This window comes from Grampus griseus (assembly GCF_964374135.1).
Source record: "Grampus griseus genome assembly, chromosome: 3".
In the NCBI taxonomy this organism is placed as follows: Eukaryota; Metazoa; Chordata; class Mammalia; order Artiodactyla; family Delphinidae; genus Grampus; species Grampus griseus.
This window is the reverse complement of record NC_139019.1, coordinates 71,995,686-72,021,152: the sequence shown is the minus strand read 5'-3', so window position 1 is coordinate 72,021,152 and position 25,467 is coordinate 71,995,686. Positions and strand designations below refer to the sequence as shown.

General features: G+C 36.3%; 1 protein-coding gene across 1 annotated transcript in view; it reads right to left on the bottom strand.

Annotated features, from left to right (window-relative positions):
- ADGRV1 (adhesion G protein-coupled receptor V1) overlaps nucleotides 1-25,467 on the bottom strand; it is a gene marked incomplete at its 5' end in the record, with an annotated part of 563,397 nt that overhangs the window by 473,880 nt on the left and 64,050 nt on the right. The window contains 8 exons of the mRNA XM_082650308.1: nucleotides 6,075-6,448; nucleotides 8,935-9,678; nucleotides 10,195-10,412; nucleotides 11,062-11,188; nucleotides 21,357-21,623; nucleotides 22,654-22,777; nucleotides 24,087-24,250; nucleotides 24,972-25,152. Coding sequence (XP_082506434.1) covers nucleotides 6,075-6,448; nucleotides 8,935-9,678; nucleotides 10,195-10,412; nucleotides 11,062-11,188; nucleotides 21,357-21,623; nucleotides 22,654-22,777; nucleotides 24,087-24,250; nucleotides 24,972-25,152 — 2,199 coding nt within the window. The remainder of the gene's footprint in view (nucleotides 1-6,074; nucleotides 6,449-8,934; nucleotides 9,679-10,194; nucleotides 10,413-11,061; nucleotides 11,189-21,356; nucleotides 21,624-22,653; nucleotides 22,778-24,086; nucleotides 24,251-24,971; nucleotides 25,153-25,467) is intronic.

Sequence of the window (25,467 nt, the reverse complement as noted above, 5' to 3'; positions counted from 1 at the left end):
TCAGAATGAGAAAAACAAATATTGTATATTAACGCATATATGTGGAACCTAGAAAACTGGTACAGATGAACCGGTTTGCAGGGCAGAAATGGAGACACAGATGTAGGGAACAAACGTATGGACACCAAGGGGGTAAAGCAGTGGGCGGTAGGGGTGGTGGTGTGATGAATTGGGAGATTGGGATTGACATGTATACAATGATGTGTATAAAATGGATGACTAACAAAAACCTGCTGTATAAAAAACTAAAATAAAATTCAAAAAAAAACTAAAAATGTCAAACAAGAAAAGAAAAAAATGGAAATGGTTTAACTGCTCTATATTTAAAAAGACTGATCAAAAAATTTAAAAGAGGGCTTCCCTGGTGGCGCAGTGGTTGAGAATCCACCTGCCAATGCAGGGGACATGGGTTCGTGCCCCGGTCTGGGAAGATCCCACATGCCGCGGAGTGGCTAGGCCCGTGAGCCATGGCTGCCGAGCCTGCACGTCCGGAGTCTGTGCTCCGCAACGGGAGAGGCCAGAACAGTGAAAGGCCCGCATACCACAAAAAAAAAAAAAAAAAAATTAAAAGAAATTCACCTAATTGACTTTACTTATGTATTTATTTATTTTTGGCTGCGTTGGGTCTTCGTTGCTGTGCTCAGGCTTTCTCTAGTTGTGGCGAGCCGGGGCTACTCTTTGTTGTGGTGTGCGGGCTTCTCACTGCGGTGGCTTCTCTTTTTACGGAGCATGGGCTCTAGGCCCGTGGGCTTCAGTAGTTGTGGCTTGCGGGCTCTAGAGTGTAGGCTAAGTGGTTGTGCGCACGGGCTTCGTTGCTCTGCGGCATGTGGGATCTTCCCATACCAGGGCTCAAACCCGTGTCCCCTGTATTGGCAGGCAGATTCTTAACCACTGTGCCACCAGGGAAGCCCCCATCTAATTGACTTTAGAATAATAAATCAAGCAAAAGTACAGGCCAGTATATATGAAGGGGCATAACATCAAGTAATAATCATCCGAACCATCATCACTCAGTTTTTCACAAGAAACAGTAGCAGCCGCTACTGTTTTCTCTTTTGAGTCAGGAACTTGACACATCTTCAGACCATCAGAAAAGTAATTATAAAGGTTAACAATGAGAAGAGTTTCTGAAATACATTTTCCTAGAAAAAATAATATATTATTCCACATGAATTTGGCTTTCTCTACTGAGATAGAAGATTAAAGCTAAACAATTACACATCCAATTAATTTTTTATTTTGTTTCATGCTTGGCTGATGATCTGGGATATCAGATTATATCAATATCACTTATATCTAAAGGAATCTATTCACATAACATAGGGCAGGCACATAAAAACAAACACAGTCCAAGTTAAATAATATTCTCGTTTTTACAAAGATCCTCTCAAAATATCTCTAAATTGATTCTTAAGCCATGAGTTTATAAATATAAAACATAATCCAAATAGTAGTTGTAAAAGTAAAGTAAGACTAGCAAATTCTATGAATCATTAGGAAAAGCAACTCTATAATTATGTGGTATACAAGACTGCAGGACATTAAAAAAACAGTGCGAAAAGAAGGTGGAGAGAAAATAACATTGTTAAGTACGAAGAATAACAAAACACAGGAAGGCAACATGATAATGTGACTACTAGGCAATACGTCCAACAAAAATCAGCCATCTGTTCAATACAGAGCCCACTAGGAATCCAAAGAATTATTTGGCATACCCCACCAGGGCTCTAAACTACATTTGTTCATTCTTTCAATTAAATTTATTAAGCACCTGCTATTTGCCAGGACACGATGTACCTGGTTAGGAGGAAACAAATCACAAAATAATCTCATCTCTTTCAATATGCCAACAAGTAGACTATGTCATATTCCACATATTTTCATTATTTGTTTAAGATCTTATTATGCTTTCATTTTAACCTTAATATTACTTTATGTCATATGAATCTATGAAAAATGTAAAAGCATAACATAATTCAGAGAGAAGTCTTTAAACGATCTCTATCGGCTTCAGCATTTTTGGAGGAATAAGAAAAAAGTTAACTTTTCAATGTCACTGAAACATCACAATGCAGAAGAATCTATGGAAGTGACAGTGGTTTTTATTTCTGAAAATGAAGCAAATAACCATAAAATTTAAATTCAAGATAATTCCAGGTATAAACCACCAGTTCTCAAATATTTTAGTTTCAGGACTCCTGAGCTCTCATAAAAATGACTGAGAACCCCAAGGAGTTTCTTGCTTATGTTGGTGAAATCTGCTGATATTTACCATTTTATGAATGAAATTTGAAAAAAAATTAAATACTGATATACTAACTCATTTTAAATAGCAATAATAAACTCATGTTAACATAAGCAACGTATTTTATGAAAACTAACTATAGTCTCTAAAACAAAAAAATAATGATGGGGGCATTGTTTTTACATCTTTGCAATTCTCTTCAAAGTCTAGCTTAATAAAAGACAGCTAGATTCTCATATCTCCATTTGTAATCAATTTGTCTGTTGCTATTTGTTATTTTGGTTGAAGTATATGAAGACTATCCAGCGTTACATAGATATATGACTGGAAAAGGAAGAGGATTACAATAGTGTTTTCAGACAGCTGTGGGTATTCTTCCTCAATATTATACCAAAATTGGACAAGTGGTAGTTTAGTTGCAATGTGGAATCATACTCTAAGACATCAAAATCCATTGGTCTACCTTGCACTTTAAATCGGTCTTTACCCATGCATGATTTTGTAACAATACACGTGGATTATTTGGAGAATATTGGTTCACTGAGTTATACACATCTTCCAAATGTTGATGTATTTCATTATACAAAATAAGTAAATCACACTTGCTAATATCACTATCAATCTTACCTGAAAAGTCTTTAAGTATTGGGAAACTATCAAGTTCACTTTGGCAGGTAAAATGTCCCAACAACCCTAATTTTTGTTTGAAAGCTCAAATTTTTATCACTGGCAACAAATACTATCAGTTGTTTTCCAGGTAGTCACTGACTCACTTCATTCATTTCCATGAAAATGCCTGCCAGATACCCAAGTCTGAATAACCAAACTTTGTTGGTCATTTTTCAAGTAAAAATGGTGTTCCACGAAAAGAGCAGCCAGTTCAGCTCACAACTCAGTATCTGCACAAACGCTTTTCTTCACAACTATCATGTTTTGTTAATGTAGCAGAAGTGCTTTATTTGTGCTTCTCATTTCACAATACGGAATGTTAAAAAGGTGGGTATTCAAGGGTAGAAATTTTATCAAATTAATGTTTTGTATTGTTTCATCAAAGATACTCAAGTGAAATATTCACCTTTTAAACTACAGGTGTGTGGTGATAAATAAAACAATGACAACTGGTACAGTTTTGTGCCACTGCCTTGATTCATACAAAGGCACTAGCAGCTAGCAGTTTCGGCAACCGTTGCTTTTGCAGGGCAAATGTCAATAAAATGAAAAAGAGATCATGGCATTTTATAAAATTAGGTTTGACTTTTGTAGAACTCCTGAAAGATCTCAGGAACCCCTAGGGGTCCTTGCGCTACACTTTGAGAATGACTTCAGTAAGCAATCAATAAATACTGATGACGGTCATCACGACAAAAATATTTCATATCACTCCTGTCTTCATATCACACCAAGATGAAAGTACGAGTTTTATACTTCAATTCTTAAGACTTTCAAGAATGAAAATTCTGTAATCTTCCTGACAATCAAATTCCAATATCTGATCTTTTAGACACAACACTTTCCCTATATTAACCATCTAAACTTTACTCTTTCCAGTATAGATGTATTCTATTTCTCTCTCAGGTGGGCTTAGAGAATAACCAGTCAAGTTTTCTTTTTCTTTCCAGCGGTTATACAACTATAGATGCTGTGGCTCCTATAAGGAAGTTCTCTTCTGCAATCAAAGGTTGACTGGCCCTGTTCAAATTCTGAAATATCTGGGAACAAAGGTGGAATACCTAGGTGGAACTAAACCAACACCAACACAATCTATCAATGGAAATTGTGAGATAAGCCAGCACTGAAGACTTACTATAATGTCCCAGAAAGTCAGAGAAACACTCAAAAACTACTCATTTTAGGCAGGTTTTAAAAACTTATGTATTGTTTTGTTTTGTTTTTCAGTTTGGCTATTTATGCAGCTTAGCTGAATCTGGTTGTGTTTGTTATTTGAACTATGAGCCTTTTCATGTCTTGATATTAAAATACATTCACAAGTTCAACAAAGACTTATTGAGTACCTACTATGTGCCATGCTAGGTCCTAGAGATACAATAATGAACAATAATAAAACTTTCACCTTTGTGGTAGAAAGTGATAGCCAGTATATAAGCAGGCTTATTAATAACATACGGAATTGAAGCGTGTGATCAATGTTACAAAAAAAAAGTAAAACTAGGTGAAGGGATGGAGAGTGGCCAGTTAGGAGAAGTGGGAGGATTACTTTAAATTAAAAAGTCTTTACTGAGTAGATGTCTTTGGAGCTGAGACTTGAATGACTAATTCTGAGGATGTGGAATAAGAGTGTTCCAGATTGAAAGGCTAGGAAGTGCTGATGCCCTGAGATTGGAACTGAAACAAGGAAAGTCTGAAACATACTGACCAAAGAGGAGAATTACACAAGAAGTCAGAGCCATAGGCAGGTGCCAGGTCATGAAGTGATATGAAGGGAAGCTGATTTTAGATGGCACAGAATGGTTCTCACAACCTGATGGAAGTCACTTCGTCTTTTTAAAAATAGAGATGATGATATCAAACATACATGGGGGAAAGACAACAGGTTAGAATTCACAAGACATAAGTTCAAATTCCAGTTCTTCCCACTGTATCTTAGAAACAAAAGAAGGCAGGGGGAGAAAATTAGTATTTATTAAATACTAGCAATTGTCACACTTTGAATCAGGTATTTGATCCTATCTCATTTAATTCAACTAGGGTTAGTTATTTTCTCAGGTCTCTAAGCTGCCGTTTCTAACCCTTCGAAGTGGAGAAGGTAATAATTAATATTTGTTGCAGCTACATTATGAATTGTCAGAAAGGTGCATAAAAAACTAACATGTAAAGTTCTTTGACAACTAAGTATCTAAAAGTATTATCATTATAGATAAACATATTTCTCTTTTAAGTCATAGACTTGTATGACATTTGTCCTCCCTGTCTAGAATATTCTATTTCTGGTATAGAAAAAGAACACTTATTGAAGATCTCTTATGATTGTCACCAAACCAAAGAATAAGAGGGGCAATAAAACACTCCAGAGAGCCAGGCACCCCAATTTGAGCTATTGATACAATGAGCCCTATGACCTAGATATTTTTTTCAAGCTCTACCCATTCATGTTTTTCTTAATTGTTTCAATTTACATATGCACCCCTCTAAACCTACAAGAATCAACTTGCAAAAGGAAAGCCTCTCTTGTTCGTTGGCATCCTTCCATGGACACTGAGCTGTTGCTTCACACAGAACACCTGTGAAGCGGTTGCATAAGATCTCACATTACTGAACAGGAAACCAAGATGATTACGAATTCTTGAAAGCTTGGAAAGGACTGATAAGGGCAGTAAAACTGCCTAATGAATTAAGCTGGCCAAGATGGGTGATAAGACAGGCATTTACATCCAACATGGAAGAACACTGTAACTACTTAAGAACGTTTCATATGTGGGGAAAAAATCCTCAAAAAATCATATTTTAATAAAGTCTCAATTACAATTATTCATAGAAGCTTCAATATATATTATTTCATTTACTTACACAGTAGCCAAAACGTAAATTACATGTGGAGTACAATTATGCATTCTGTGAAATGCATTAACTGTAAAGATAACTGCTAAAGTTTCATTTGCTAACTTATTACTACTTCTCTCAGCTTATTAAGCTTCTGATTCAAACTGTGAACTTATAAGAGAAAAGACCTTATAATTTACATTTGCACCGCTGGCTATAGCATACCTCTGGGCCTAGCGTCAATACTCAGGCAATCTTACCAAATGAAAGAAAGCCCACTCCCGAACAAATCCGCGAACTAACTCTGAAATTCACCAGACTCACTACTTACCTCTGGTATACAGGCTCCTGTGAAACCAAACAAGCCATTGGCATTGTCACTTTTTTGTATTATCAATCTTGCTGTAGTATTCTCTTCAGAAATGCGAGCTCCTCCACATACAGAGACTAGTTTAAGAATGAATAATTCTTCTCCTTCCTCTTCATTGTCATCTCTTGCAGAAATAATGAATGATTTGTTAGTTTCTCCCTGTCTGAATTCCAGATATCCAGAAACAGGGTGTAAATCACTCTTTGCTGGCGTGGCATGAAGTTCGTAAATTTCTTCAAGGGTCAATTTCTGCTCATAGGCCCTCACATCCTGCATCAGACCTGTAAATCTGTCATTGCCATTCACTCCTGCCCCAATTCTCAGTGTTCCTGGACCTGAAATTAGAAATGGGTTTAAATGCTACAATAACCACAATTATCCTGTCCTAAATTACAAGTGTGATTCAGAAAGTGAAGCGGTTTTATTAAAAAGTCTTATTAGGTAAGTAAAGCTTTCACATAACTAGAACACAATTAAATAAAGGCTATCTATTATAATGAAAAATGAATCAGTAAAGTAATCGCTGGGATTTAAGATATTTTGTACCAAAGGATATGTTGTACGTGTGTAGGTATGTGTATATACGTATGTATATGTATATATTTGGATAGACATTTCTTCTGGGAAATCTAAAAATTTCCTTGCACATCTAAGAATGGAATGATTCAATTCAGTCACAATTTTAAAACTTTAGTATTACTATTCTTTGAGAACTTCAATTCTTGATCTGTTAGAAATTCACCTTGAGTTAAATGAAGTTGTGAGGATTCAGCAAAAGGAGTTTTTGTGGACCAAAAATAACTTTTAATCCAAACAACTAATGCAATATATGTAGAAAAAGAAATATTCCTTCCCAGGAACAACATTATATGAGTTTTAAGGACTTTTTCATGATAGTAACAATATGCAGCTCAACTCTTCACTATGCATCAATAATAACCCTTTTTAGGAATTCACCAATTCTTATTACTTTACTTATTGACTCTCCAATAACTCAACTAAGATATTTATGTAAGATGAGAGTTTGGCAGTGATTTGGGATTGCCTCCATGCCTTCTCCAGAGGTTCTGGACTGACTATATAGTAATGAGAATGAAATATCTACAATAGACAAAAATACAGATGAACTTCACACACAATACTGAACAAACCCCAGACACTCAAGCGTACGCACTGCTCAATTCTATGTACATAAATTTTAAAAACATTTAAAACTAATCTTATGCTCTTAGAAATGGCAATCGTAGTTGGGCATGGTGATGAGTCAATGAGCCAAAGAGGGCTTTTGGAACACTGTTTCTTGATCTGGGGGCTGGTTACATGGAGTGCTGAACCTGATGAATTTAAAATGAATTTAAAATTTTTAAAAAATTTAAAAATTTTTTAAAATTTTAAAATTCATCTACCTGTACACCTATATACACTTTTGTATATTTTATAATATACATAAAATATCCTATATTTCATTAATAACCTAAAAATATATATATATATATATACCTTTTCAATTTTATTTATAAGTTACAAATTACATAGACAATATAAGTTCCTTGCAGTAAGCTACATAAAGAAACACCAGCTCTTACTTTCCCCAATCTTCCCCATTCTACCACCATGTCATCATGGTGGTTAACATCATGTCAAAAAAATTGATGTTAACATCAATGTTAACAGACATATGTATATATTCACACAATCAAAAGATTAATAATTTGGGCTTCCCTGGTGGCACAGTGGTTGAGAGTCTGCCTGCCAATGCAGGGGACACAGGTTCGTGCCCCAGTCCAGGAAGAACCCACATGCTGCGGAGCAGCTAGGCCCGTGAGCCATGGCCACTGAGCCTGCGTGTCCTGAGCCTGTGCTCCGCAACGGGAGAGGCCACGGCAGTGAGAGGCCCACGTACCGCAAAAAAAAAAAAAAAAAAAAAAAGATTAATAATTTAATGCCACAGATTGTTGTAAGCACGGTTCTACAGGCTGAAATCAGTAGTGTGTGTATGTTATTCTTTTGCCCATCTTTTTTCCTACTAGGAAAGAAAAAATACAATCAGATATTTAATGCAGGAGGTTCAGAAGGAAAATATTCTGTTAAGATATAACCATATAAGCTCTGCTCTACTTTCCTACTAAATAAAAAAACAAAATCAAATTATAGGATAGAGGGGCTGGGAGGGAACTGGTGATTATAACAGAAATAACTGATATTTGTACATAAACATGCACACAAGTGTGTTTCTCAAGGAAACAGCACATAATTCAGCTTAAAGATAAGGATTCTCTCTCTTTAAAGCACACCATAGAATTCATCAATTTAACTCCTGATACTATAAACCCCTGCAATTGCTGGATTGTTCAATATGATTTTCTTTTAATTTCTCTTTAACCTTATCTCCACCACCCTTTACCTCCAGAACACTGAGCTGACAGCAGTTCTCCAGATACAATACTCTGCTTCACACTTCTACACCTTTGTTCTCTTTTCTACCTGGAATTATCACACCCATCCCTCCTACTATCACAAGAGGAATTTTTTTCTTTCTTCTTTATTAATTTTTTCTTTCTTCCTACAATGTGTTGAAGTGATCTGTTTGCACACCTCTCTCCCAGAGCCTATTTCAGGTACTTTAAGGGCAGAGACTCTGCCTGATTCATTTCTGGAACACTCAGCACAGAACTTATGGTCTTGGTAGACGTGTAGCTTTATTTAAAAAAATAAACCAATAATACATGAGCAGATTTTTAAATACCCACTAGCGTTTTTAAGAAGTCAAAATTTTTAAAAACTCAAAATTCAGGGTCCTAATTGCAAAGATAACACTCACCATCAGTAATGGCTTCTCCTTTTAGACTCTTGATTCCTCTGGGCATTGCATTTCCATCAAGGTAGAATTCAATTATACCATCATCGAGGATAATTAGAAGATGCAGCCAAACATTTTCTTCTAAGTATTTCATGACTGTCGTCTTGGCAATATATGTAGCATCAGAACCCAGAGTTTTGTAATGAAGGGAAAGTGTCACATGGGATTCATCTGTTTGAATTTTTACCCCATAGTAGATGCTTCCATTACCATCATCCTTTGCTATAACAAATCCATTCGTATTGGCATTGGGCATTACCCAAGCTGAAAATGTAAAGTTGGCAATTGAGTTGTTCCTTGAGGGATGGTATTTTGGATTAACAGTTCCAAATGCACCCTCTAGTCCACTGAAGTACAAAGCATCTGTTCCACTATGGTGACGCCTCATGTGCGGTTGTGAATGCACAGTGCTGGGAAAAATTCCAGCCAGCAAAAAATCTATCATTGGAGGCAAACCAGCAGTGAACTCACTAGACAGTATTTCCCAGCCTACTCGTACATCACAGAAGACACCCTGCTGCCTCAGAACAGTAAAGTTGGTGATATAAGACATATCATCTTCTGAGAGGACATCTTCTGCCACTTCTCTCTCTAGGCACTCTGGATCAAAGATAAAAACTCCAAAGGGATCATCATTGAATGGAATCATTACTGTCACCTGGAGGTTGGTTCCTGCTAGTTGGCCCCCAGGACCTGGGGACCCACCTGTAATAAGATAATTTATAAGGAATGAAAAACCAGAATTGGGAGTACTTTCTAGTACAAGATGAAGACAAAAAGAATTTGTTTAGCAAACTTCTCATTAAGTAATTTACTTGTTTATCAATGAACAATAGTGTCACCATATGGCCTTCACCACATTTTCAAGGGTATTCTGGTTCAGTATTTCATTAACAACCAGTTGAGCCTGAAAAGAGGATACTAACTAGAAAGGTTTAATTCCCATGCTTAAAACCAAAAGTGATGGGAAAATTGATTATTTAAATTATGGTATGAAGACCAACTTTAAGCTACCATGAATCTGTACTTCCTAACTACCATTAATGTTTTGTTTGAGATACTCTATTTGGTGTGGAAAAAAAATCTATTTACAAGTTTGAGGATGGATATGTCTCCATCCATAAAACTTCATTTAACTGCATTTTCTATACAGCTCTAATTATTCCAGCATAAAATAGTAAATTTTGGTGGTAAAATAAAAGAGATGAGAAAACACAGCACCTGAAATGTTCACAAGCTTTAAAATATAAAACTCATTGAATTCAGGAATTTTGTCTGGAAAAGCATGGAGAATTATTGGTTTGGCTCCTTCTCCATCCATAAAGTCAACAGTGCCTGAAGTTTCGTAGAACTCTTGTCCAGGTTGCAAAGCAGAATCATTCTGAAAGAGCTGCCAAGCCACAGAAACATTGCCAAAGTGTCCTCGGTGCCTCAAAATCCTGTATAACAAATTAAAGAAAATTATTTCTTATGAAAAATGTATAAGTAGTAACTCTACTGAGAACCTTCTGTATTATCTCAGAAATACACTTTGTCTATTTATCATGTTTAATATAAACCAGCCAGCCAGTTCTTACTGAGCAACCAAGAAGAATTTCATGGAAAAGGAAGAACGAAGTAGAACTTCAAATAATAAAAAGAAGCAGTCTTAAAATTCATAATCTTCGAAGTCCAAACTGAAAGATAAAGTCTAAGATAAATTCAATCGAAAAATATTTAGATGAGAATTGGCAAAAGTTCTTCAAAAGCAAAGCCTAGGGTGAGGGTAGTCACATATCATTTAAAAGAAGAATTCCAGAAGACCTTGAATAATTGAAGTCTCTCAGTCTTGACGAGGAACAGAAGTGGGGTAAAGGAGGGTGGGGAGAGTATTTTCTGCTTTCCATCTAAAGTGTCAGGGTTTTTTTTAACAAGTGGAAACAACATGAACAAAGTTTACAATTCATTCAGACTACCAACTTTGAAATTATTCCATTCTTAACCATTTTTTTAATTTTGAAAGATTAACAATGTTTCAAATTTTTGCATACATAAAGATTTTATTTTATTTTAACCAATTTTGAATTTGCCTTGTCCAAATATACTTACCAAAATGAATTAGTCTTTCCTTCTTCTACTGCTTTGTCTATGGGCTCCAAGGAAAAAATACCATTTGGGTCATCATTAGCTTCAATTATCACTGTAGCTATTCCAAATTGATATACTACTGTATCACCTAAATTAAAAATGGAAAAGTCAAAATAACAAAAAAGTACTTGACTTATTGTTAAATTTGTATTTTTAAACTAAGAAACAGTTTAAAATAAGGTTCAAATTCCAGGAAGAATTTCCTCATTGAAGGTCATAAATAAATGAAAGAGATGGCTAAATAAGTTTAATGTGACCTGTCTCTGAAGAAATGTTTAATTACAGAAGAACTACTTTACTGAAAAACATACATATTTTTCTTTGCAATAGGGATATCACCTCAATAGTTTAATTAGAAATTAAAAACATAGCTTTATCAAATTTCAACATTTTGAGGTAGATTCTTTCATTTCATAAAAATTAAAGTATTACCCCATAAGATATATTAATTAGAATCACTGGCTTAAATATTGGATTGACCAAAAAGTTCATTCCGGTTTTTCCAAAACATCTTATGGAAAAACCTGAACGAACCTTTTGGGCAACCCAATTATTTCCCTTTAGATCTCAGCCTTTAGGCAGCAGAGTCTGATCTGGTCATACATAGAACAAAGCAATCTTTATGATATTTAACTTGATTCCTTTCTACTCCAATTGTTTCCACAGTATGTTAGCACCATTACAGCCAATAAATTAGGTCTCTTCTCATCACTCCCCTGAGGTCCATAGCTTTTCCTCTTACTGGAGCTGTTCCCTCTGTGAGCAAAAGTCTTCCCAACCTTTATTCACTTCTTTTCACTCCTCAGGACCCAGCTCAAGCAACAACTCTTCCGGGAATTCTTCCTTGAATTCCCAAGTTAAGTGCATCCTCCACTGTGTTCCTACAGCACTTTCAATCTGGCATAGTGATTATCACCTTATATTAATACACACACACACTGACACGTACACACACACACACACACACACACACACAATATTACTGTTAAGTCCTTGTACAAATGCTTCTCAATCAATTTCATCCCCTAGCAGGGTAGATGCTCAGTCATTGGTATTTATCAAAGTTCGCTGAACTGATACAAATAAAACTTTGAAAATTAGACGAGGACAACACCTAAAACTAAAATTAGAGAAAAAGAAATACGTGGCAAACCAGCACATTAAAAATAATTTATATAAATATACAATTGTACTCAACCTTACTTGATGATTAGCAAATGGAAAGAGGAAAGGAACATAAAAACAGACAGTAAATCACTGTATAGAAAATCCTGACATTATGGAGTAATAAAATAACTTAAAATATATCATAAAATCTAACAAAAACAAATAAAAACAAGAACGCCTAATTTTGGCAGGGTTCTGCTATAATGTGCATTTGTTATGCAACATGTCATAGGTGGTATTGAAAATAATGGAGAGGAAGGGGAATAGGAAGAAAGACACAAAGAGAAAGAGACAAACGAATAGGGAGAATGATAAACACAGCACAAACAAAAATTAAGTGATCTCTTTCTTTTCCTCTTCTTCTTTCTTAATATTTCAGTCTAAGAGGTAGAGCACAATGCAGGCACGCTGTGAGTTAGGGATACGATACCACAGTGACCCAACACAAGGTTAGAGCTCACGCAGGGTAAGGAAGGTATCTCCAACAGAGAAAAGCTTGGGGTTCGATGTTGGAGTCTGAGTGGTGTGGGAGGGCATCCACATGAGGGTAAGGGGTTGGCCTAGAGCAGGAAGCTAGAATACTACTGCAGTAAGAAAAGCAGACTCATTGTGGGAAGAAGGTAAACGAAGCAATGGGAAAGTGGTTACACACAAGGTGAATTAATCAAATAAGTAAATATATTGATATTAAAGATAATCGGAGTTGGACTGCTCATTACCAGGGGAGGAAGGGATAAATATGAAAACAAGAAGGAAACTTGTGGTATTGGATAGAAATGGAGACCCTAGGTGAACTAATGGTCTTCAATGTATACAGTTGGGTACAGAACTACAGATGTTAATGTGCATGTGTATATACATAAATTCATACATACATACATATATTCTCTATCTCTGTAAGAGGGCCTAGGAGGACCATAAACTCAATAATAATTAGCATACCTAGTGCAGAGGTCCTGGTTTCTACATAACATTCTTGGGCTTTCCTTGGTGGTGCAGTGGTTGAAAATCCACCTAACAATGCAGGGTACATGGGTTCAAGCCCTGGTCTGGGAAGATCCCACATGCCGCGGAGCAACTAAGCCCGTGCACCACAACTACTGAGCCTGCGCTCTAGAGCCTGCGAGCCACAACTACTGAGCCTGTGCACCACAACTACTGAGCCTTTCCTCTAGAGCCCGTGAGCCACAACTACTAAGGCCTGCACACCTAGAGCCCATGCACTGCAACAAGAGAAGCCACCGCAATGAGAAGCCCTTGCACCGCAACAAAGAGTAGCCCCTGCTCACCGCAACTAGAGAAAGCCTCCACGCAGCAACAAAGACCCAACGCAGCCAAAAAATAAAAATAATAAAATAAATAAATAACATTCCTCCCTAAGAGGAGTCAGGGCTTCTTGAAAAAATGACTGATTTCAGGGTTTTGACAGGAAAAGTATAAGATGAGTCTGGAATAGCTTGCTGTTTCAGGAAGTAAGAAAATGCTCACAGAATAATAGCGACAGGTCACAAAGACAAAGAAGTCATCTTGCACAGGCTACCACTGGCCAAATCTGGGACAATGTGACCATCAAAGTAAATAATGATAGCGAAATAGGGCAAGTAGTTAGTTGTTAGTGTCAGTTGCTTGGAGGTGGCGGCCACAGTCACCATGAAAGGTACTGGACGGCAGGCGAAGGTAGTCACCCTGGCGGCGTGTGGGCCCCTCAGACGATGAGGTCATCTGCAATAAATTTCCTGAGACACCTTCAAGATGGTGGAGGAGTATCATGTGGACATCACCTTCTTCCCCACAAAAACATCAGAAATACATCTACATATGGAACAACTCCTACAGAACACCTACTGAACGCTGGCAGAAGACCTCAGACTTCACAAAAGGTATGTACTTTTTTTTTCCTTTTTCTCTTTTTGTGAGTGTGTATGTGTATGCTTCTTTGTGTGATTTTGTCTGTGTAGCTTTGCTTTTACCATTTGTCCTAGGGTTCCATCTGTCCTTTTTTTTTCTTAGTATAGTTCTTAGTGCTTGTTATCACTCGTGGATTTGTTTTTTGGTTTGGCTGCTCTCTTCTTTCTTTCTTTTTTCTTAAATTACTTTTTAAATTTTTTTATTTTTAATAACTTTTTTATTTATTATTTTCATTTTTTTATTTTAATAACTTTATTTATTTTTTCTTTCTTCCTTTTTTTTCTCCCTTTTCTTCTGAGACGTGTGGCTGACAGGGTCTTGGTGCTCCGGCTGGGTGTCAGACCTGGGCCTCTGAGGTGGGAGAGCCGAATTGAGGATACTGGTCCACCAGCGACCTCCCGGCTCCATGTAATATCAAGCGGCAAAAGCTCTCCCAAAGAGCTCCATCTCAACGCTAAGACCCAGCTCCACTCTACGAACAGCAAGCTACAGTGCTGGACACCCTATGCCAAACAACTAACAAGACAGGAACACAACCCCACCCATTAGCAGAGACGCTGCCTAAAATCATAATAAGGTCACAAACACCCCAAAACACACCACCGGATGCAGTCCTGCCCACCAGAAAGACAAGATCCAGCCTCATCTACCAGAAAACAGGCACCAATCCCTTCCACCAGGAAGCCTACACAACCTACAGAACCAACCTTAGTCATTGGGGGCAGACACCAAAAACAACGGGAACTACAAACCTGCAGCATATGAAAAGGAGACCCAAAACACAGTAAGTTAAGCAAAATGAGAAGACAGACAAACACACAGCAGATGAAGGAGCAAGATAAAAACCCACCAGACCTAACAAATGAAAAGGAAATAGGCAGTCTACCTGAAAAAGTATTCAGAATAATGATAGTAAAGACGATCCAAAATCTTGTAAATAGAATAGACAAAATGCAAGAAACATTTAACAAGGACTTAGAAGAACTAAAGATGAAACACACAATGATGAACAACACAATAAATGAAATTAAAAATACTCTAGATGGGATCAATAGCAGAATAACTGAGGCAGAATGGATAAGTGACCTGGAAGATAAAATAGTGGAAATAACTACTGCAGAGCAGAATAAAGAAAAAAGAATGAAAAGAACTGAGGACAGTCTCAGAGCCTCTGGGACAACATTAAATACACAAACATTCGAATTATAGGGGTCTCAGAAGAAGAAGAGAAAAAGAAAGGGACTGAGAAAATATTTGAAGACATTATAGTTGAAAACTTTCCTAATATGGGAAAGGAAATAATCAACTCCAGGAAGTGCAGAGAGTCCCACACGGATAAATCCAAGGAGAAACATGCTAGGACACATACTAATCAAACTATCAAAAATCAAATACAAAGAAAAAATATTAAAAGCACCAAGGGAAAAACAACAAATAACATACAAGGGAATCCCCATAAGGTTAACAGCTGATCTTTCAGCAGAAACTCTGCAAGCCAGAAGGGAGTGGCAGGACATATTTAAAGTGATCAAAGGGAAAAACCTATAACCAAGATTACTCTTCCCAGCAAGGATCTCATTCAGATTCAAAGGAGAAATTAAAACTTTTACAGACAAACAAGCAAAAGCTAAGAGAATTCAGCACCACCAAACCAGCTTTACAACAAATGCTAAAGGAACTTCTCTAGGCAGGAAACACAAGAGAAGGAAAACACCTACAATAACAAACCAAAAATAATTAAGAAAATGGAAATAGGAACATACATATCGATAACTACCCTAAATGTAAATGGATTAAATGCTCCAACCAAAAGACATAGACTGGCTGATTGGATACAAAAACAAGACCCGTATATATGCTGTCTACAATAGACCGACTTCAGACCTAGGGACACATACAGACTGAAAGTGAGGGGATGGAAAAAGATATTCCATGCAAATGGAAATCAAAAGGAAGCTGAGTAGCAATTCTCATATCAGACAAAACAGACTTAAAGATTATTACAAAAAAGAGACAAAGAAGGACACAGCATAATGATCAAGGGATCAATCCAAGAAGAAGATATAACAGTTGTAAATATTTATGAACCCAACACTGGAGTACCTCAATACATAAGGCAAATGCTAACAGCTATAAAAGGGGAAATTGACAGTAACACAATCATAGTAGGGGACTTCAACACCCCACCTTCACCAATGGACACATCATCCAAATTGAAAATACATAAGGAAACACAAGCTTTAAATGATACTTTAAATGAGATGGACTTAACTGATATTTATAGGACATTCCATCCAAAAAACAACAGAATACACTTTCTTCTCAAGTGCTCATGGAACAAACTCCAGGATAGATCATATATTGGGTCACAAATCAAGCCTTGCTAAATTTAAGAAAATTGAAATCGTATCAAGTATCTTTTCCAACCACAATGCTATGAGACTAGATACCAATTATAGGAAAAAATCTGTAAAAAATACAAACACATGGAGGCTAAACAATACAGTATTAAATAACCAAGAGATCACTGAAGAAATCAAAAAAATACCTAGAAACAAATGACAATTATAACATGATGACCCAAAACCTATGGGATGCAGCAAAAGCAGTTCTAATAGGGAAGTTTATACCAATACAATCCTACCTCAAGAAACAAGAAACACCTCAAAAAAACAACCTAACCTTACACCTAAAGCAATTAGAGAAAAAAGAACAAAAAATAACCCTAAAGTTAGCAGAAGGAAAGAAATCATAAAGATCAGATCAGAAATAAATGAAAAAGAAATGAAGGAAATGATAGCAAAGATCAATAAAACGAAAAGCTGATTCTTTGAGAAGATAAACAAAATTAATAAACCATGAGCCAGACTCATCAAGAAAAAAAGGGAGAAGACTCAAATTAATAGAATTAGAAATGAAAAAGGAGAAGTAACAACTGACACTGCAGAAATACAAAGAATCATGAGACAGTATTACAAGCAACTCTATGCCAATAAAATGGACAACCTGGAAGAACTGGACAAATTCTTAGAAAAGCACAATCTTCTGAAACTGAACCAGGAAGAAACAGAAAATATAGAGACCAATCACAAGCACTGAAATTGAAACTGTGATTAAAAATCTTCCAGCAAAGAAAAGCTTAGGACCTGATGGTTTCACAGGCAAATTCTATCAAACATTTAGAGAAGAGCTAACACTATCTTTCTCAAACTCTTACAAAATATAGCAGAGGGAGGAACAGTCCCAAACTCATTCTATGAGGCCACCATCACCCTTATACCAAAATCAGACAAAGATATCACAAAGAAAGAAAATTACAGGTCAATATCACTGATGAACACAGATGCAAAAATCCTCAACAAAATACTAGCAAACAGAGTCCAACAGCACATTAAAAGGATCATACACCATGATCAAGTGGGGTTTATCCCAGGAGTGCAAGGATTCTTCAATATATGCAAATCAAGCAATGTGATACACCATATTAACCAACTGAAGGAGAAAAACCATATGATAATCTCAATAGATGCAGAAAAAGCTTTTGACAAAATTCAACACCCATTTATGATAAAAACCCTCCAGAAAGTAGGCACATAGGGAACTTACCTCAACATAATAAAGGCCATATATGACAAACCCACAGCCAACATCGTTCTCAATGGTGAAACACTGAAACCATTTCCTCTAAGATCAGGAACAAAACAAGGTTGTCCACTCTCACCACTATTATTCAACATAGTTTAGGAAGTTTTAACCACAGTAATCAGAGAAGAAAAAGAAATAAAAGGAATCCACATTGGAAAAGAAGAAGTAAAGCTGTCACTGTCTGCAGACGACATGATAATATACATAGAGAATCCTAAAGATGCTACCAGAAAACTACTAGAGCTAATCAATGAATTTGGTAAAGTAGCAGGATACAAAATTAATACACAGAAATCTCTTGCATTCCTATACACTAATGATGATGAAAAGTCTGAAAGAGGAATTAAGGAAACACTCCCATTTACTACTGCAACAAAAAGAATAACATACCTAGCAATAAACCTACCTAAGGAGACAAAAGACCTGTATGCAGAAAACTATAAGACACTGATAAAAGAAATTAAAGATGATACAAACAGATCGAGAGATATACCATGTTCTTGGATTGGAAGAAGCAACATTGTGAAAATGAATATACTACCAAAGCAATCTACAGATTCAAGGTAATCCCTATCAAACTACCAATGGCATTTTTCACAGAACTAGAACAAAAAATTTTACAATTTGTATGGAAACACAAAAGACCCCGAATAGCAAAAGCAATCTTGAGAAAGAAAAACGGAGCTGGAGGAATCAGGCTCCTGGACTTCGGACTATACTACAAAGCTACAGTAATCAAGACAGTATGGTACTGGCACAAAAACAGAAATATACATCAGTGGAACAGGATAGAAAGCCCAGAGATAAACCCACACACCTATGGTCACCTTATTTTTGATAAAGGAGGCAAGAATATACAATGGAGAAAAGACAGCCTCTTCAATAAGTGGTGCTGGGAAAAATGGACAGCTACATGTAAAAGAATGAAATTAGAACACTCCCTAACATCATACACAAAAATAAACTCAAAATGGATGAAAGATCTAAGTGTAAAGCCAGACACTATCAAACTCTTAGAGGAAAACATAGGCAGAACACTCTGACTTAAATCACAACAAGATCCTTTCTGACCCACCTCCTAGAGAAATGGAAATAAAAACAAAAATAAACAAATGGGACCTAATGAAACTTAAAAGTTTTTACACAGCAAAGGAAAACATAAACAAGACGAAAATACAACCCTCAGAATGGGAGAAAATATTTGCAAATGAAGCAACTGAAAAAGGATTAATCTCCAAGACATACAAGCAGCTCATGCAGCTCAATATCAAAAAAACAAACAACCCAATCCAAAAATGGGTAGAAGACCTAAACAGACATTTCTCCAAAGAAGATATACAGATTGCCAACAAACACATGAAAGGATGCTCAACATCACTAATCATTACGGAAATGCAAATCAACACTACAATGATGTATCACCTCATACCAGTCAGAATGGCCATCATCAAAAAATCTACAAACAATAAATGCTGGAGAGGGTGTGGAGAAAAGGGAACCCTCTTGCACTGTTGGTGGGAATATAAACTGATACAGCCACTATGGAGAACAGTATGGTGGTTCCTTAAAAAACTAAAAATAGAACTATCATACAACCCAGCAATCCCACTACTGGGCATATACCCTGAGAAAACCATACTTCAAAAAGAGTCATGTACCACAATGTTCATTGCACCTCTATTTACAATAGCCAGGACATGGAAGCAACCTAAGTGCCCATTGACAGATGTATGGATAAAGATGATGTGGCACATATAGACAATGGAATATTACTCAGCCATAAAAAGTAACGAAATTGAGTTATTTATAGTGACGTGGATGGACCTAGAGTCTGTCATACAGAGTGAAGTAACTCAGAAAGAGAAAAACAAATACCATATGCTAACACATACATATGGAATCTAAAAAAAAAAAATGGTTCTGAAGAACCTAGGGGCAGACAGGAATAAAGACGCAGATGTAGAGAATGGACTTGAGGACACGGGGAGGGGGAAGGGTAAGCTGGGACTAAGTGAGTGAGTGGCATGGACATATATACACTACCAAATGTGTATATATGATACAAATAGATAGCTAATGGTAAGCAGCCACATAGCACAGGGAGGTCAGCTCGGTGCTTTGTGACCACCTAGATGGGTGGGATAGGGAGGGTGGGTGGGAGACGCAAGAGGGAGGAGATATGGGAATACATGTATATGTATAGCTGATTCCCTTTGTTATAAAGCGGAAACTAACACACTGTAAAACAATTATACTCTAATAAAGATGTTAAAAAAGAAATGATAGCGAAATATAACCCACTGCATTAAACATAAATCATGAGTCCATACTAATAAATATATCAATGAAAAAATTGGAAGTTTGATGAGTAACAGGATATTTACATAAACTATCTCCCCCACAAAATATTTATTAATTACAAAGGAACAGAAAGTACAGTAGAGAAGCCTGGCAGTCACCACCTAAACTGTGGTCAAAGTAAACATGGCAGTAAAGGGACAAAACAAAATCATGTGCCAACAGAAGAGATATAATAGGAACACAGAATTACAACTATGAAATTCCTGCCAAGGATGCAAAGCCTGAATCTAATCATGAGGAACATCAAACAAACCAAAATGAAGGACATTCAACAAAACAACTGCCCTGTAATCTTCTATATAATAAAGGTCATGCAAGTCAAGGAAAGACTCTATTCCAGACTGAAGAGATTAAGAGACACAGCAATTAAATGCAATGCATGATTTAGGAAAGGATCATTTTTGCTAGAAAGGACATTGTTGGGAAAACTGGAGAAATCTGAATGGGGTCTGAGGCAATAATTGTATTAATGTTAACCTGATTTCAATGGCTATATTGTGGTTATGTAGGAAAATGTCCTAGTATATAGGAAAAAACACACTCGCGTATTCAGGGGTGATGGAGTATCATGTCTTCTTAATCTAGAAGATTAAGGAAAAAAATAACTCTATGTACTCTTAAAAGAATAAAATAAATACCAAAAGAAGCTATAATCCCTCTAATTTACTAAAGATGGGGTCAAAACATTCTCAGGACCCATATAATGGGGACAAAACATCCTGCTTCATTTATAGCATGGAGAAGAAGGAATTTCCCCTCCTGCAAATTGTCATGCATTGTGGCTGTAGAGCCAATTGGGCTCAAGTCACCCACAGAATGCAGCTTCCCAACCACCATGCCCAGCACCCTGCTAGGAGGGAAGAGACTACAGATGCCCTAAGCCCTTGGATGACTAGAAAAGACTTAGGGTAGCTTTAGCTAAAAGATTTCTATTCCTCATATAATAATAACATAATTTTCTATGTGTGCTATATTGTGAAAAAAGATTAAGAATAATGACATAGAGTATACCAGGTACACGAAGTCTCAACACATATATTCCTCAGCCCTTCCCTCAAGAAAGCAATGAAATAAACAATTTTGCTCTTGAACAATCCCAGGTGACAGTTAAATGCTTAATGTCATCTCATAAAAGCACTGAAACAACAGATATGCCATAAATGTAATTTATTTACCTGTTGAATTAAAGAGGATTATATAAAAGAACTCATCTGTTTCTGGGATATCATCTTCATTAATGAATACAGATATGTTCTGCTCTCTACTTCCAACCGCAAAAACAAGCATTTCTCCTTTTTCAATGGGAACAAAGTCCCCCTCTCTGGCGGTAGCATTCCCATCCATGGTAGCATATTGGACGGTGCAGGCAACATCAACAGATCCATTTCTGAGAACTATAAAGTCAGCAGTCTCACCTTCCCGAACCCTCACTACACGAGGTTCTGAAATATTCATAAAGATAAGAAGAAACGTGTGAGCTTTTCTGATTCCATCTCCATATTTTCAGATCACATATTTTTCTCCCTGCCCCCCACAAGAAATGAACTCCACTGTGTCTTTACTTAAAGACTCAGCTCTGATCCCAACGCCTACATGAGGTCTCCTCTGATTACTTCTAGTCAATGGCCTTCCTCTTGCCTTGACTCCTATAGAATCCATTGTCTTCAACACCCAATTTGTCAGTAAATTACATACTGTCTGGAATCCTCTGACTACTGTTTCATACACTTTATTTTCAAATTTAGACCATAAGTTCCTTGACAATAGGCCCAGATATCTTAGGTTTTATTTTTGCCACTTCTTCTACAGGGTTAGTAGAAGACTGAACACAGGACTAACTCATTAAGTACATGTTAACTGAAGGTTAAAATATAAATCAATAATACTCAAGAGGTTTAAGAGTCCTACAGTTGTAAATTGAACATCTTGCAAAAATGATTTAAGAAAGAATTAGATACCAATAGATTAGATACCAAATAAAACTAAAAGATATCTCAGGTGGAAAAGACAGTTCTAAAGAAAGCATTAAAGTGGCAAAAATGGGGAGACCTTAATTTATATGTTAACTTATATGTCCCTTAAGTAATAGTAATTATAGTAAGTAACCATTCATCAAGTACAATATGCAGACCCTGAACTGGCTACACTGTGTACTGGAAGAGGTTATGTGGAAGTGTGTTCATTTTTGCACAATGGAAAGAAAATACCTTGGAATTTAAAAGTGGGAGGAGAACAAAGCTAATAAAATAGTAGTTATTTTATTTTCTTTTTCCTTCAGAAGATCCTTAAAAGTATTTGTTAAAATGTCAAAGAAATTGAATAATGATCATCCAAACAAATTATGAAATCCTATTTAAACAAGCAACAATTGTGCTTTATTGAAAATGTTCACTTAAAACAATTATTGAAAAAAAGTATTTTTATACTGTTCAAGAAAGATGTGAACTCACTCAAATAAGAAAGCAATACCACCTGCAAAATAAATGGGGTCATCATTTCTTCTAATCCTCAGAGTTGCAGTAGTTTTATTTCCTATTTTAGCTCCTCCAGTGGCATTAAGTAGGATAATGGTAAATTCCTCCATTTCCTCTGGAATCTTTTGGAAAATGTTACACATGCTTTTAGTCAGGTGATTTGTATAAATAATTCCACTACATATTCCTAAATTATTTTTATCTTTTTTAAAAAAGAGCGTTATTAATAACGGTACTAATGTTTGTTTCTACTTCTGAGGCAGAACCACTCTAAATTATTCAAGTAGGCCTCAGAACCCCCCAAAATTTTAATGTACATTCATCCAAACAGTCACTTTATTTTGACTCGCTATAAAATTTAATGGAAATAGAGATATTATGCCTTACGTAAGTTAAAAACAGAAATACTACATAGCTTAAGTTATTTCTATAAGAAAATAGGATATATATTGTTTTTAAGGAAAAAAATGGAACAGAAAAATAACTTTATGACACACTTAGAACAGAATTCATAATCATAACAAAAGCTCAGCTAGCTCTCAAAGGCCCCTTACAAACCTTACTTAAGTTTCACCGAAGTACATCACAAAGACCTCATTCTCCTGTCCTAACAAGATGAGACTCCCCACATCTCTGAGCCTATATGGCTCCCCAGATGGACACTGTTTCTCTTTCTCATCCATGTAAGCCGGTCTTCTCCAGACCCTAAAATGGAACAGTGTTGGAATTTTGTCTCTCAAGGCACAAGTGTGAAGGAAAGGACACAGGTTTCCATACCTATTCGAAGCACAGTGTCCCTCAGAAAGGTCCACCCCATTGTTACTAACTTCTTTCTCTGCATTATCCTGAATCCACCATCCATCTGGTCCAATGTCCTGATTCTGAGAGTGCATCATAGGATACCTGGTAGATGGTGACCTCATCCTCAAAGGGCCTAAGTACAAACCAAGTGCTTAACCTCTCTCACAAGTATGAATCCCTGATATTTGGCACCTACGCAGTGTCACCAGCGACTATCAGTTCTAAGAGTTAAAAATGCCTTCAGGGAAACCAAAAATAATATTTCTATTTTGGCTTATAGTCAAACATTATCACACATGAGTTCTTTACAGGGGTCCCCAACCCCCGGGCCGCGGCAGCCTGTTAGGAACTGGGCCACACAGCAGGAGGTGAGCGGCAGGTGAGCAAGTGAAGCTTCATCGGCCGCTCCCCATCGCTCACATTACCGTCTGAACCATCCCCCGCCCCCTGCCCACCCCCACCCCCATCAGGGGAAAAATTGTCTTCCACAAAACCGGTCCCTGGTGCCAAAAAGGTTGGGGACTGCTGCTTTATCACATACTCTCATGACAGAGTAAATTACCAGATGTTTAATTATTTTAAAAAATAATTATTAAACAAAAAAAAGAGAGTTATTTGTGTAACATTTACCTCATCTGGAAGGGAGTAAATGGTGATATTTTTTGAAAATTCCTGATCTCCAAAGAAAATAGTCCCTTGGACAGGAAATACATCTTGCGTAAAGTCTGGACTAACCACCCATGATACATTAACGTCACCAAAGTTGCCTCGATTTCTTATTACACCATAAACAGCTGTGAAATACAAATGGGTATAACATATATGAGCATATATTAAACAATTTTAAAATGATGAGTGAAGAAATTGTTCAAATAAAAGTAAAAATAAGCCCTCTTTTTAATAAAAACCAATTATTTCCTTAGCCCAGCCTCAAGGTATATATATAAATTAACCTAGTCTTCCCTCTGTAGGTATACAATTGATAAAATAAATGGACTTGATCTTTTCTATCACAGTTTGCAATTTTAAAAGTCATTCAGCAAAAGGAGCAGAATGGTGACTAATTAGGTACACCTATCACAAAGTCCTATAAGGATATTTGTTAAGGGCAGCTAGAGGAAGCTGCATACTCAAAAGTGATTTTCTTACCCAGAGAGACACAGCTCTAAAAATAACCTATCAATACATCTCATTTTGTGCCACTGCAATAGTTCCCTAGCAGTAACTCCTAAAGCTTTTCCTATTTGACTCAACTCATTCTTTTGAGTGTTTGAGTTCTACCACATATGGTTAACTGAAATCAAAATATAACTGAAGTCATCATCACAATACTATGTAAGAAATAAAACTAGCAATCTTAAATATGATTTTCTAAAACACCAATTTCTGTACTACATGTAATTTCTCAGCAGTTGGACAACTAAAAATAACTATTAACTAAAAAAATAAACTAAACACATGACTAATTTCTTCTTTAGTAAACAGTAATAGAAAATTAAAAGTAGAATAAATTACCACTATAGGTATCGTCTCCTTTACTTTCATTTATCGTAACAATTAGATCATCAGAAACAAATTCTATAATCCCATGAGGATCATCATTTTTTAGAATCGTTATGTTGACAACTGTAGCGCTTCCCAACTTGCTTTTCCGTTCACCATGGCTGCTGAGGACCACCCAATAATGTTCATCCAACTAAAATGAACATGTTAAATTAGGAAAAATATAAAGTTGAAATTTTCAGAGGAAATTAAAATATATATATTCAAGAATCAGCTTTTCACAAACATGCCACTCACTGAAAAAACAAAGCTGATTTTTTTTTAATTTTTAACATCCTTCCATCAATTAAGAGAGACATCAGATATAAGTATACATTATTCAAAAAGGGAAAAGATAAACCATGATACTATATTAAAATTGTAAGAAGACTTAACCTTATCACTGATGATCTAGTCATTTAAAATAATAAGAGTAAATAAAATTAATGTAAAAGCTACATATGCAATG